The sequence below is a fragment of the Gossypium raimondii genome, chromosome 5, assembly GCF_025698545.1.
Source record: "Gossypium raimondii isolate GPD5lz chromosome 5, ASM2569854v1, whole genome shotgun sequence".
Classification (NCBI taxonomy): Eukaryota; Viridiplantae; Streptophyta; class Magnoliopsida; order Malvales; family Malvaceae; genus Gossypium; species Gossypium raimondii.
In genome coordinates this window covers 33800099-33812651 of record NC_068569.1, presented here as the reverse complement: position 1 = coordinate 33812651, position 12553 = coordinate 33800099, and the positions used below count along the sequence as shown (strand labels likewise).

Here is a 12553-nt window from a genome sequence, read left to right as displayed (position 1 = left end):
CCTAACTGTAGTCGAGTATTGGATGGAGGCTACAAAAAGGATTCTAGAGGATATAGATTGTACCCCAGAGAAGAAGTTGAAGGGTACAGTGTCTTTACTGAGAGATGAGGCATATCGTTGGTTACAGATTGTAGTAAGGGGTACTCGGTAGAACGTCTAACTTGGGAATATTTTCAGGAGGCTTTTCAGAAAAAGTATGTAGGTACAAAACATGTTGAGGCTCGTAGGTTGGAGTTTATTGAGTTGAAACAGGGTGATAAGACTGTGGCCGAGTATGAGATCAAATTTTTAAGGTTGAGTCTTTATGCTCTAGGTATGGTAGCTACTAAAATTGTAGAGGAGGTTAAGCAAATTGAGAGAGAGAAGTGTGATAAGAACGAGGCCTAGAGTAAGAGGGATTCAAGTCCTACTGGCTCATTTTCGCAACCTTTGAAGCGAGCCAAAGAGGGCAGATCACAGTAGAGTGTTGTAGGGGGTAGTGTGGAGGTTCATCTAGGTTAAGGAAAATTCTGATTTGTGGGTATTATGATAGGCATCATCTGGGAGAGTGTTGGAAAAAGTTTGGGGCATGTCTGAAATGTGGGTCTACTAAGCATTGAGTGAAATATTGTCCACGGCCTACTGGTTAGATGCAAGCTATGACTCAGACTCAGGATTCTGGGTAGTTACCTCTGAGGGGTCGTGGTCAGGGTAGGAATGGTGGTTCTAGAGTCGCGACTGGTGTGACGGGTACAATGGGTCGAGGTCATAGAGCACCAGGTTAAAATTCGACCAGGACTGAGGCTAGACAACTGACATTGGTTTATGTAACTAGACGTCGAGAGGATCGTGACACATCTAATGTCATTACAGGTACCTTTACGATTCATTCTATATCATACTTTGCATTGATTGATATTGGTTCTACTCATTCCTATGTTTCTAGTATGGTGTCTGATAAATTGGGAATTGGGGTAGAAGAAATTGTTAGTCATGTTGTTGTTAGTCCGCTGGGGCAACATGTGGTGGTGAATAAGGTATATAGGAGTTGTAACTCAAGTCCAGTGACCAGACCGGGTAAGTGGTGTTACATAGGGCACTAGATCCAACATAAAGGACTCGTAAAGCATCCAATGTTCAATAACTCAACTTAGACCAAGTTTACGTTCTTTTCCTTGTAAATGGTTAAAGGCATGTACCTAGGTTGAGTCACATGGTCAAATATCACTTTTGGGTCTTATGATATGCATTGGTACTTGTTGGACATTTGAGTGTCCTAAAGTTGAACTTAGCTATCTAATTTTGTTTGATTATATGTATGTTTTAGCTGGGCTTATTTTCTTTCTATCAATATGATAATATGTGACATTGGATGGCATGTTTTTTAATATTTTGAATATGTTTTCACAAGTTAAATGTATGTGTTTTGGCATGGTATTGTATTGGTATAACTTGGGTGACATTGGACACCATTTCCATGTTTGAAATGTTGCATTTTGGACATTTTGGTATGTTGGTTTCGAGACACTATGAACAAAAATGATCATTCCATGCATTTTTGGGTAATGGTCTTGAGGCATGTACCTTATGGTCTCGAGACACCAAACAACGAATATATGGGTCCAAAATAGGAGAGCTATGTCTTGAGACATGGTCTCGAGACATGAGTGCTATTATCTCGAGACAAGGACTCCTTGACAATAAGCATCGAAGCTAGGGGTTTGAAATAGGGGAAGCTGGTCCTGAGAGATGGACAACATGTCTCAAGACATTTAGATGAATTTTGATAAATTGAGTTTGGATACGAGTCCTGATTCCCTTTTTGACCCTAAAAAACCCTGAGACGTGTTAAACAAAGTCGAATAACATCTAAAATATATGTATATGAATATGAATGAAGATTATTTTGGAATATATGATAATTACATGTTAAACATTTTGAAATTGCATCGAGTTAATCAGAGTTGTTTTGGCAACGGAATGTGACCTCTCACACTAGAATCTAGTGATCTGGTTGAGTGTAGGATGTCACAAATTATCAATAATAACTTAAAAGTAATCCTGTAAAAATATATCTCCAATAACTTCAAGTTCTTCATGTGATAAGAATAGAATCCATCCTTTTTTTAACTTCTTCATTTCTCTTCAAGAAATTTATCCACAGGATAATATTATACTCCATCATATCTATTCCCTTTTACAAACGATATTACCTACATTTGTTGTCTAAGTATATGAAATAATTACATAAATTATATAAGTAGAAAGTGCCAACAAAAATATAAACACTTAGAGCTTGTTTGGTTTGGTGTATTGGCTATGCCAATACACCCCTAATCGGTGGGCCCCACATAATACCTCTCTAATCCGCCGTTTGGTTCAGCGTATTACTAATACGCGTGTATTCCGTTATTTTCCTAATCGGTGAAAAGCACCGATTTCTATTCCCCCCTTCTGCCCAGATTAGGAACGGCTTCAGCAAACCCTTCCTGTTTTACCCTCCCCCGATCCCATGTGTTCCTCTTCCGTTCCTTCAAGCTTGCTCCCCTCGTTTCATTTCTTTTCTTTTTCGGCCGATTTGCTCTCTGTCGATTTGCTCTCTGTCGATTTGCGTCATCGGTTAGTTTTCCTCTCTGTCGAATTCGAGGTCAACCTTTTCTATTATTTTTATCTAATCGGTTTCCCCTTTTCTCATTACAGTTTCTTCTTCATTGTGCCCCGATTTGCTGATTAACAGGTTAGTTTTCCATAGTTTTTTTGTTTGGATGGACGGGTGCGATTGAAATGTAGGAACATTTGTTGGTTAGGCTACCCGAAATGCATACTATTTTCATTTGATATTGTTATTATGGATATTGTAGGGAAAATTATGCATGTATGTCTTTATTCATCAGCATAGGACCGACAATCCTTTGAAAACAATAGTCGGATTTTTGTTCTCTCTTCTCTGCTAATCTTGGATTTTTGTTTGTTCTGTTGTAATTTTCGAGTCCTTTTTTGATCTCCAATACCAGTAGGAGTATTCTCTTTGAAGGTAACTTTTGTTTTTGGCTAGTTTTTTGGGTTATAACTCGTTTGGATCTCCATTTTGTCGTGTTTAATTTCATGTTTATTGATCTGGGTATGCTTGATTTTGTTAGTTTTAATGGGTTTTGTTTATTTTTTTGCTTAATTCTTGTTTTGATCTAATTGCCTAATGGGAATGTCAATTTTTGTTTCTTTGTTCTCCAATTTCTATTTTATCTTTAATCTGGTAGATCATGATGGTTCTATCTGCTTGTTAAATCTTTATTCTCCTATTTTAAGTGCAAGGGAATTTAAGAATTTAATTTGTTATTGGTAACTAAGCATTAGAGCTTAAAAGATCTTAGCTCTGAGCAAATTTTCTGAATGGTTGTTGAGTTCGTCTTATTCTGTTTTTTCTTGCTTTCCGGTCGCGTGATTGATTATGTTAATTGCTGCCTGGATTGCTTATCAATGGCAGTAATGCTCAAAATAATGTGCAAACTTGCAGTCTTCTGATTAATTGTGTTAATTGTTGATTTTGATTTTTCTACGGATGACAAGATTCGAACATAGTGTTTAGGGTATTCTCCTAAGAGCGTGAAACAACTGAAAGCATGTGTTTGGAATTTTGTGTGGGTGTGTGTGATAAGTGGTTTTTTGTTATAATATAATCAAAATGATGGATGATTGGAAATGTAACTATTTTTTGTTAGAGGAAGAATGCTGATTGGTAAGTATGTATATTTGGTTTTGTACTTGGTTCCTTTTGAGTGATATAATGCATGGTTTTAGGTGAAATGCAATTTATGAATTTGTAAGTTTTAGGCCGAAATTCATATGTTAATCGATAGCTTGTATGTATAGTTCAATAAATTGCTATTCAAGTTGTACATGTTTGGTGCAACAGTGGCTTAAGTTAATTAAGGTATTGATATGAGATCATTCGGTATTTGGGAATATAGTATTTAATAAATAGGAAAATTTGAACATACTTGTTTAGAAGATGTATGGGACTATGTGATTTGGATTGGTGTTTATATTTCATAAGCATGTACTCTGTCTTAATAGATAAAATGGTAAAATCGGCTAAAGCATGAATTACTATTGACACATATATATAAGTATATGTTTTGGTGAATATCATGAAAACACATACTTACTATGGTTTGAGAGTTTTATAATGACCGTATATGTATAAATTTACTTGGAATGGAATCAGATTTTGCTCGATCTTAAAATCTTGACAAAGTACAATGATATCTTTACTCAAACAACTTTTCAAGAAATCAAGTACATGTTGCAATTAGTGTCTTGTTTGATAAATTTATTTGAAAGTGGAGCTTCCATATTTAAGTTATAATTGTTGATTAAATTATTTATACATTTCTTAACAAATTTATGAATCATAAATTATAATAATAAAAGTTATTTTGAGAGTGGAAGTTAAAATTCTAATATAATCGATAAAATGTAACATTATTTATAGCTAATGGGATCTTGTAACTCGGAAAATAAAATTGAAAAAAAATTAAACATTCATTGATAAAATGTATATTTTAAAATAAGTTGTATTCTATAATAATTTTTAGTTGAATCATTTGATTTTAAAAATTACATCAATAATTAAAATAAGGACTAATCAATAATTAAATAAGGACTTTAATATTTTATTGCTATAAGGACTAATCAATAATTAAAATAAGGACTTTAATATTTTATTAAAATAAGGACTAATCAATAATTAAATAAGGACTTTAATATTTTGTTGCTATAAGGACTAATTAATAATTAAAATAAGGACTTTAATATTTTATTAAAATAAGGACTAATCAATAATTAAATAAGGACTTTAATATTTTATTGCTATAAGGACTAATCAATAATTAAAATAAGGACTTTAATATTTTATTAAAATAAGGACTAATCAATAATTAAAATAAGGACTTTAATATTTTATTAAAAAGCACGAAATTTAATATTTTAATAACTTCAATTTAAATTTAAAATGTTATAAAAGTTTTAAAACAAGAGAAAGAAGATCATTAAAGCAAATCCTCATACAATCCAAAAAATAATGTTGCTTAGAAAATCTTTTCACTTTTTAACCTTCTAATTATTTAGTAATACAATTTATTAATAATTAGGATTTTTTTTTAAAAAAATGTGGCCAACCAAAATATCTAACTTTGTTGCAACGATATCATTTAGTAGATACTATTTTGCTTCGTGTGTTCTAAATTTGTATTGTTTATTTTTATTTGATAATGTGTAATTGCAACTTCAATTCATTGATAGTGTGTTCTAATTTTAATATGTTGCAGTAATGGCTCGTCTGTCTTTAATTGCACAAAGTGTGAGGCGTAGAAGAATTGGTCTTGCATTGACAATATGGTTGAAAATCTGTAGAATTGCGATTTGGTTCTTGTTTAGAATGGGTGCCAGCCTTAGCCTACAGACTTATAGACCAAGGATTAGGTCCTATACCTTAGATTTTTATGCAAAACGGGATTATGTGAAGAGGCTTGTATATGCTAGTGACGAGACTTGTATTGAACAAGTTAGGATGAATAGAACTGCCTTTTTTAAACTATGTGAGATGTTAGAATCGATAGGGGGATTGAAGTCGTCAAGGTTCATGCTTGTTGATGAGCAAGTAGCAATGTTTTTACATATCATCTCCCATCACCTGAAAAATCGAGTTATCAAGCAACACTTTAGAAGGTCCGGGGAAACTGTAAGCAGAGCATTTCATAGTGTTTTAAATGCTGTCATACGCTTACAAGATGTCTTATTTAAAAAGCCGGAGCCAATTACAACCGATTCTTCTGACACAAGGTGGAAATGGTTTAAGGTAGTAGACTGAGTTTTATATATAGCTTGTACAACATTTAGTTGACTTAGGTTTAAATTAGTATTCTAACACAAGGTTTTATATCATGTGATATAGAATTGCTTAGGTGCTCTTGATGGAACCCACATAAAGATTAGGGTGCCAACAGTTGATAAACCTAGATATCGAACCCGAAAAGGTGACATAGCAACAAATATGCTAGGTGTTTGTACACCTGAGATGTAATTTGTTTATGTTCTTCCTGGTTGGGAAGGTTCAGTTGCCGATGGACGGGTGCTTCGAGATGCCATTAGTAGAAGACATGGACTAAAAGTTCCTCATGGTACAGTGTATACTTAGAGGAATTTGAATTATTCATTAAGATTAAACTTTGTTTGCTGAATTAATCATTTTTTAGCCAATTTATTTTATAGGTTGTTATTATCTAGTTGATCTTGGATACACAAATTGTGAGGATTTCTTGCACCATTTAGAGGACAATGATATCATCCGAACGAGTGGCGTCGTGGTTATCACCAAGTTCTCCGCAAGAGTTTTTAATATGAAACATGCCTCAAGACGTAATGTCATTGAAAGATGCTTTGGCTTATTAAAACTTAGATGGGGAATACTTAGGAGTCCATCGTTTTATCCTGTAAGGGTGCACAATAGAATTATTATTGAATGTTGTTTGCTCCATAATTTTATTCGAATCCATATGAGTATTAATCCCATTGAAGCGGAGGTGGGAGAAGGATTACCTAGTAATGTGGTGGATGACGATGAACCGAATATCACAAATATTCATCCATCGGATGCTTGGGCAACTTGGAGGATGGAACTAGCCAACCAAATGTTCGATGAATGGCAAGCATCTAGAAATTAGTTAGGTTTAGGGACAAATTCAGTTTGAATTGATTTGTTGATGTTATTTTATGTATCTACTTTATGAAACTTTGGTGGTCTTTGATTAAAATTCTGTATTGTACTAAACTTTGTTGAATTATAATGTAATTATCTTTTCATTAAGCATGTGTTATAAATTTAAATTTAGTATTGAACTACCGATATAATATTATAAACTGTTCACCCAACAATTAAATGATATTCAAAATAGTAAATAATGTTAATTTGTTTTTTTTTTCTTAAGAACAATATGTCAGGTGTTCCACCAACGGGTGCTTCTTCTCAAGCTTCTCGAGGAAGCAAAAGAAAATGGGTTCCAGAGGAGGATGCAACCTTGGTTTCTTGCATGGTGGATTTGCACAATGTAGGAACATTTAATGCTGATACCGGGTTCAAAGCCGGTTATTTGAACGAGCTAGAGAAAATGCTAGAAAAGGCTTTACCAAGAGCAATGTTGAAGGCGAAACCAAATATTGAATCTCGGATTAGGTGCCTAAAAAGGGAATGGTCAGTCATCTACGACATGCTTAATGGCTAAAACAACAGTGGTTTTGGTTGGGACGAGCATAGGCAGCTCGTTGTTGCTGAAGATGCAGTTTGGGAATCCTATGTAAAGGTAAAATGTATTTCAAGTATTTATTTGTTTTTACAAAACTTATAACTAATATGATTTCCTCATTTTTTAGAGTCACAAAGAAGCCTCTCGGTTCGGACATCGTTCTTTCCTTACTACAACCAACTTCATGCGATATACGCAAGAGATCGGCGATGGGAAAGACGCTCAAACAAATCTGATGTTCTTGAAGAAATACATCGAGGATGAACGTATTACGATATGAATGAAGAGAGAAACACATTCTATGATCAAGGTCGACGTCTCTTTAGACGACATGGATGTTTCTGGTACAGATCCGCGAGGAGATAGAGACCAAGGGGGTTCCTCATCTTCAAACAAGAGAAAGAAGAAATCTAATGCTCGTGATAATGTGTATTCTTCATTTGAGGAGGCTGCCACTTTGTTGGGGGAAAAAATCCAGGCCGTTGGTGATCAAATCAGTAGGACTATGGCCTCCGAGGTGGTAGTTCAGCAGAAGTCAGAGGAAAAGATGGAAGAGAAAGCTTCAAATTTATATTCAGCCTTATGGTCAATTGAAGGTTTAACCGACGATCAGCGGTATGATGCTTTGAGTAAAATTCCGATCATCCAACTCAAATGATCGTTTTCTTTAGTTTACCTTCATTGTCCGATTTGAATGGGTCAAGATTTCTTTCTCACCATTAAATATCAATGTTCAAACTTTTGATGTTGTAAAACTATATAACATATGGATTATGATGTACAATTTCATTTTCATCTAACCTTTTCTTAATATAAGTTAATTATGTTTATGCGAATATAATTCTCAAGTTATATATTGATTTTAGTAAATTCATATAAGAACATTTTATTATTAAGAATTTTATGAAATTATATATCATCGTTAAATTATATTTAATATTAATTATTTTAAATTGTATAAATTCATATAAGAAAATTTATTATCAAGAATTTTATGAAATTTAATATTAATTATTAAATTATATGTAATAATTATTATTTTAAATTATACAAATTCATAAAATATAATTTATTAGTTATAATTATTTTAAATTTTATTAAATCATATATTTTAAATAAAATATATTTAATACTAATTATTTCAAATTTTCATTTATAGTATCATATATTATGATTTGAGTAAATTCATATAAGAATATTAATTATTAAGAATTTTATTAAATTATATATTTTAATTATAATATATTTAATAATAATTATGTTAATTTATGTTTTACAAGATCATATATTATGATTTGAGTAAATTCATATAAGAATATTAATTATTAAGAATTTTATTAAATTATATATTTTAATTATAATATATTTAATAATAATTATGTTTAAATATGATTAAATTATTTATTATTGATATTAATAATCTTATTAAAATTTAAATAATAATAATAATAATTACCAAAACAAATTTCGCTAATTATTAAGAATTTTATGAAATTATAGATTTTAATTAAAATGGGTTTAATAATAATTATGTTTAAATATGATTAAAATATTTATTATTGATAATAATAACCTTATTAAAATTTAAATAACAATAACAATAATCATTTACCAAAACAAATTTATGCTAAGGGTATTCTAGTCATTTTAGTTTTTTCCATTATGCTATTACACTTCTATTCCATTCAACCAAACACAAGATTACTATTACGCCTCTATTCCATTACATTCAACCAAACAGTTGATTTACTATTACACCTCTAATCCAATACAGCGAACCGAACGCACTGTTATTGTTTTTCTAACTACTGTTCAAATAGGAAGTGGATCAATTATATGAAACAGACAATCAAAATTACTAACAAAATCCATCTTTTGGATAGAGAATCAAACCCCTTGTGTTGTCTAGGCCTTCATGCTAAAATTTAGGTTTCATGAACTTGCGATTTAAACAAGTTAGTTTATTGAGTAATTTTTAAAATATGACATTGATTGAGTTTATGTTTGAATTGTAGTATATGTGCAAATATTTCTTTTATTCCAAAACTATAATTAAGAAATCCCAATAAAGAAAATATATAGCTGCAAATATTCCTTTGGTCTCGGATATTCAAACAAGTAAAACGTGCATGGAATTTTAGAGAATGGAGGTTCTCTAACCTTAATGCTTGTTAATGTCGGAAAAGAACACGTCGGAGTCCACGAATTATTGTAAACTTAGACATAGAACCAGTAGTTAAGTTGTCATCAACGGATTTTGATGGAAACCAAACAGGAACTTTTCTTGTAGCCTATCCACAACTTGTGGTATATCGTGGGGGGTTTAAAGTCTTAATCAAGTTGAGTTTCCAAGAAAATATCCTTTCATGGAGTTTTCTAAACTTTCTTGCAAGTTGCAACTTTTACTGTCCACACCATTTGCATATTTCTTAATCAAGTTGAATACGGCCTTCCATATATTACATATGACATACAATGATAAATGGGGTTAGACCCAAATTTATAGTAGACAAGGAGCATCAAGTAAACTAGGTCGAATCCAATGCACCCCTAATCATCCATCAATGGACCCGTGGGCTAGCCGGGCAGTTTTCTTTTCTTAATTATTTGGGCTTAGCTCCTTCTTCACCCCGGAATGAAGACCTTAACTTTTCTTTTTGAGAAAAATTAAAGAAACGATAGAAAGAAGAAAAAGATGTTGGGAGGTAGGTGTCCACAAATAACTTAGGTTGATATTAGGTCTTTAGTTGTTATTTAATTTCCGTTTTAAAACTTAAACAATTTTATCCCTTTTCTCTTATAAAAAAGTAATATTGGGATCTGTCTCTGCACTAGGATGGATCGTAATTGAATTTTTTCTTTACTAAAAAGCCTAAAATGGGGTCTAACAGTTATTTATATAAAGATTTAAATTTTCAAAATGATTATATAAGAGAGTAACATTTATAAAAATGCTAAAATAAATGTTAAATTTTTAAAATGGTCAAATAAAGGTCAAACTTTTTAAAAATGCTCAAATGACTAAACCTTTTTGAAAATGCTCAAATAAGAGCTTCTCAAATGTCATATATCAAGTTTTAAAATTTGTGTTATTCTTCTTTTCTTTTCAAGCAATATATGATTCAATTGTCATATGTTTTATGCTAAACACATCAACATCCACCTAATTTTAACTACAAACTAGACTAAAGTGAATGTGGAACCTTTATTCAAACACTTTTGTAAGTTTAAGCCATTATATGACCATGTTAAAAGGTTTAATTCTTATGTAATGTTAGGTTATAGTTTAACTATTTAACTTATATATATATAAATATATATATTTACCTAAGCTTAAATCAAAATCAAGTCTTCACAAATTTAAAAATATTTTGTCTAAAACTTAATTTGTATGAACTACACAATTAAATAACCCGACTCTTAAATTGGTATAGCCGGGACCAAAGCAATAACCACTACGAGTTTAGTCATCACTTCCTACCGTATTCACATAAACATAAAATCAAACTTCTCGCATATATGTCCATGGAAAATATACATAGATGAATAAATAGATTGATAAGAAAAGGAAATAAAATAAGAAGGCAGTTGATTCATAAACTCAATCTCATGAATTTTCTTGTTTTATATATTTATTTGTCAAAAAGAATGAAAGAATTGTTGCTAAAGCAGCACTGATGGCTAGAAAGTGATTAAATCGGGAATTTCATAATGATAAATGGGTATAAGGTTTAGATCTTTACCTGCGGTTTCTTCAGCAACGGTGTTGATGTTTTTAATTCCATTGACGTTTACATTTTCATAAAAAACCACCCACTTGTCTGTTATTATTGTCTCCAAACCTGATACCTTCGTCTTATCTATTTGTCCAACAATGGCATCAATAAGGTTTTCTTTTGTCAAATCTTTTGCCATTTTATCGTTTTCTACGAAACCAATGTCTCTGCAAGTCTTGTCAGAATCGCCATTGGCGATCCTCTCAAGTTTTTGTTGAACATCTTCCTCGAGAATCTGAGTGACCGTCGGAAGTTCGTTGGCGTTTGTCGGAGTTCCGTAATATTCGCTGCGAAAATCGAGAAACAGGGAAATTTCTTCGGCATGTTCCGTCGCCTTTTGAAGGATTTCGAGCGCCAATTCGGCTTCGAGTTTATTGATGGAATGTATTTTCAGAACACTTTTGCAATCTCATTGCAAAATTTACTATAAAAGTCGAATATCTCAACGGTGAAACAATTCATGGCTTCGATAATTAAACCAACATTCATATTATCCGCTAGAGGCCTAACTTTTAGCAACAAACCAAGCAGAAATTGCAAATTTTGGACGTTCAAAAGACTCTGCAACATCAATGGATGTCGATGCTGGGCCTTTTGATTGTGTTGATCATATGAGAGCGCCGCTCTTTTATCTAGAAACGCATAGTAATCACGTATAAAAGCATTGAAACCCCATGTTTTGCTCAACTTGGAATGTCCGTCTGTGAAATCCGAAAAATCAAACGGCAAACGACCCATATTTTGAACAGCTGGGACCTTACAACGCAGAACGCCATGCATGAGCATCAGCCCTTTAAGGGCAACGTCCCAACTCCTCGTCTTTTCCATCCTTTTAGACAACGCCCAAACGAAAGGGCGTAGGCTTATCGAGGACGCCCGAATCCACGAAAAAACTATCTGTGCATTCCTTCTATCGATGCTATAATTATCATGACTCGTGACCTTGATAATGGCAGCCTCAAGATCGTAATTCCTGCAGGAATCTTTTCTGGAAAATTTGGCCTTAATTAGGCTGTTATTGTCTTTGATTGCAGCGGAGACCAATTTCCATAGCATTGTTTTTGGTCTTTTCGTGTTGATTCGTCGCAAAACAAGGAAGATGACAGAATCCCCTTTCTCTCTCGATTCTAGCTTTGGCAGATTTGCAAGTATCTTTTGCCTTTATTCCTCTTTCACTACAAAATATTGGTTCTACAAAAGGTCAATAGTCAATAATTGGTAGCCGTGTGGAAAACAACAGCTAACAATAGAGCCTACTACTTGAATTAGTGACAATTATCTGGCGATGATTCTCGTCTTTCCCATTTGTTAGTACATAAAAGGATAATATCATGGATAGGATTTTCATAACTTAACATTTAATCTTTGATTTGTTTATTTGGTTAAATTTACTTATTAGTTGAGGAGTATTTTTTTTAACAATTTAAAAATATATTTTTTATCAAATATTTTGTTTTGCTAAAATTGATTTAAAATTGTTATGTAAAATATAACTTT

The 12553-nt window shown here is 32.3% G+C and overlaps 1 protein-coding gene and 1 pseudogene across 1 annotated transcript; one reads left to right on the top strand and one right to left on the bottom strand.

The window, feature by feature from the left end:
• Positions 1-389: 389 nt before the first annotated feature.
• LOC128041072 (uncharacterized) lies at positions 390-7293 on the top strand. The gene is made up of 2 exons (XM_052630388.1): positions 390-852; positions 6966-7293. Exons 1-2 carry the CDS (start codon positions 841-843, stop codon positions 7257-7259), a joined length of 306 nt encoding a protein of 101 aa, XP_052486348.1. The 5' UTR covers positions 390-840; the 3' UTR covers positions 7260-7293.
• A 3579-nt stretch (positions 7294-10872) lies between these two features.
• Positions 10873-12163, bottom strand: LOC105767575 (putative clathrin assembly protein At1g25240; annotated as a pseudogene).
• Between the last annotated feature and the right edge of the window lie 390 nt (positions 12164-12553).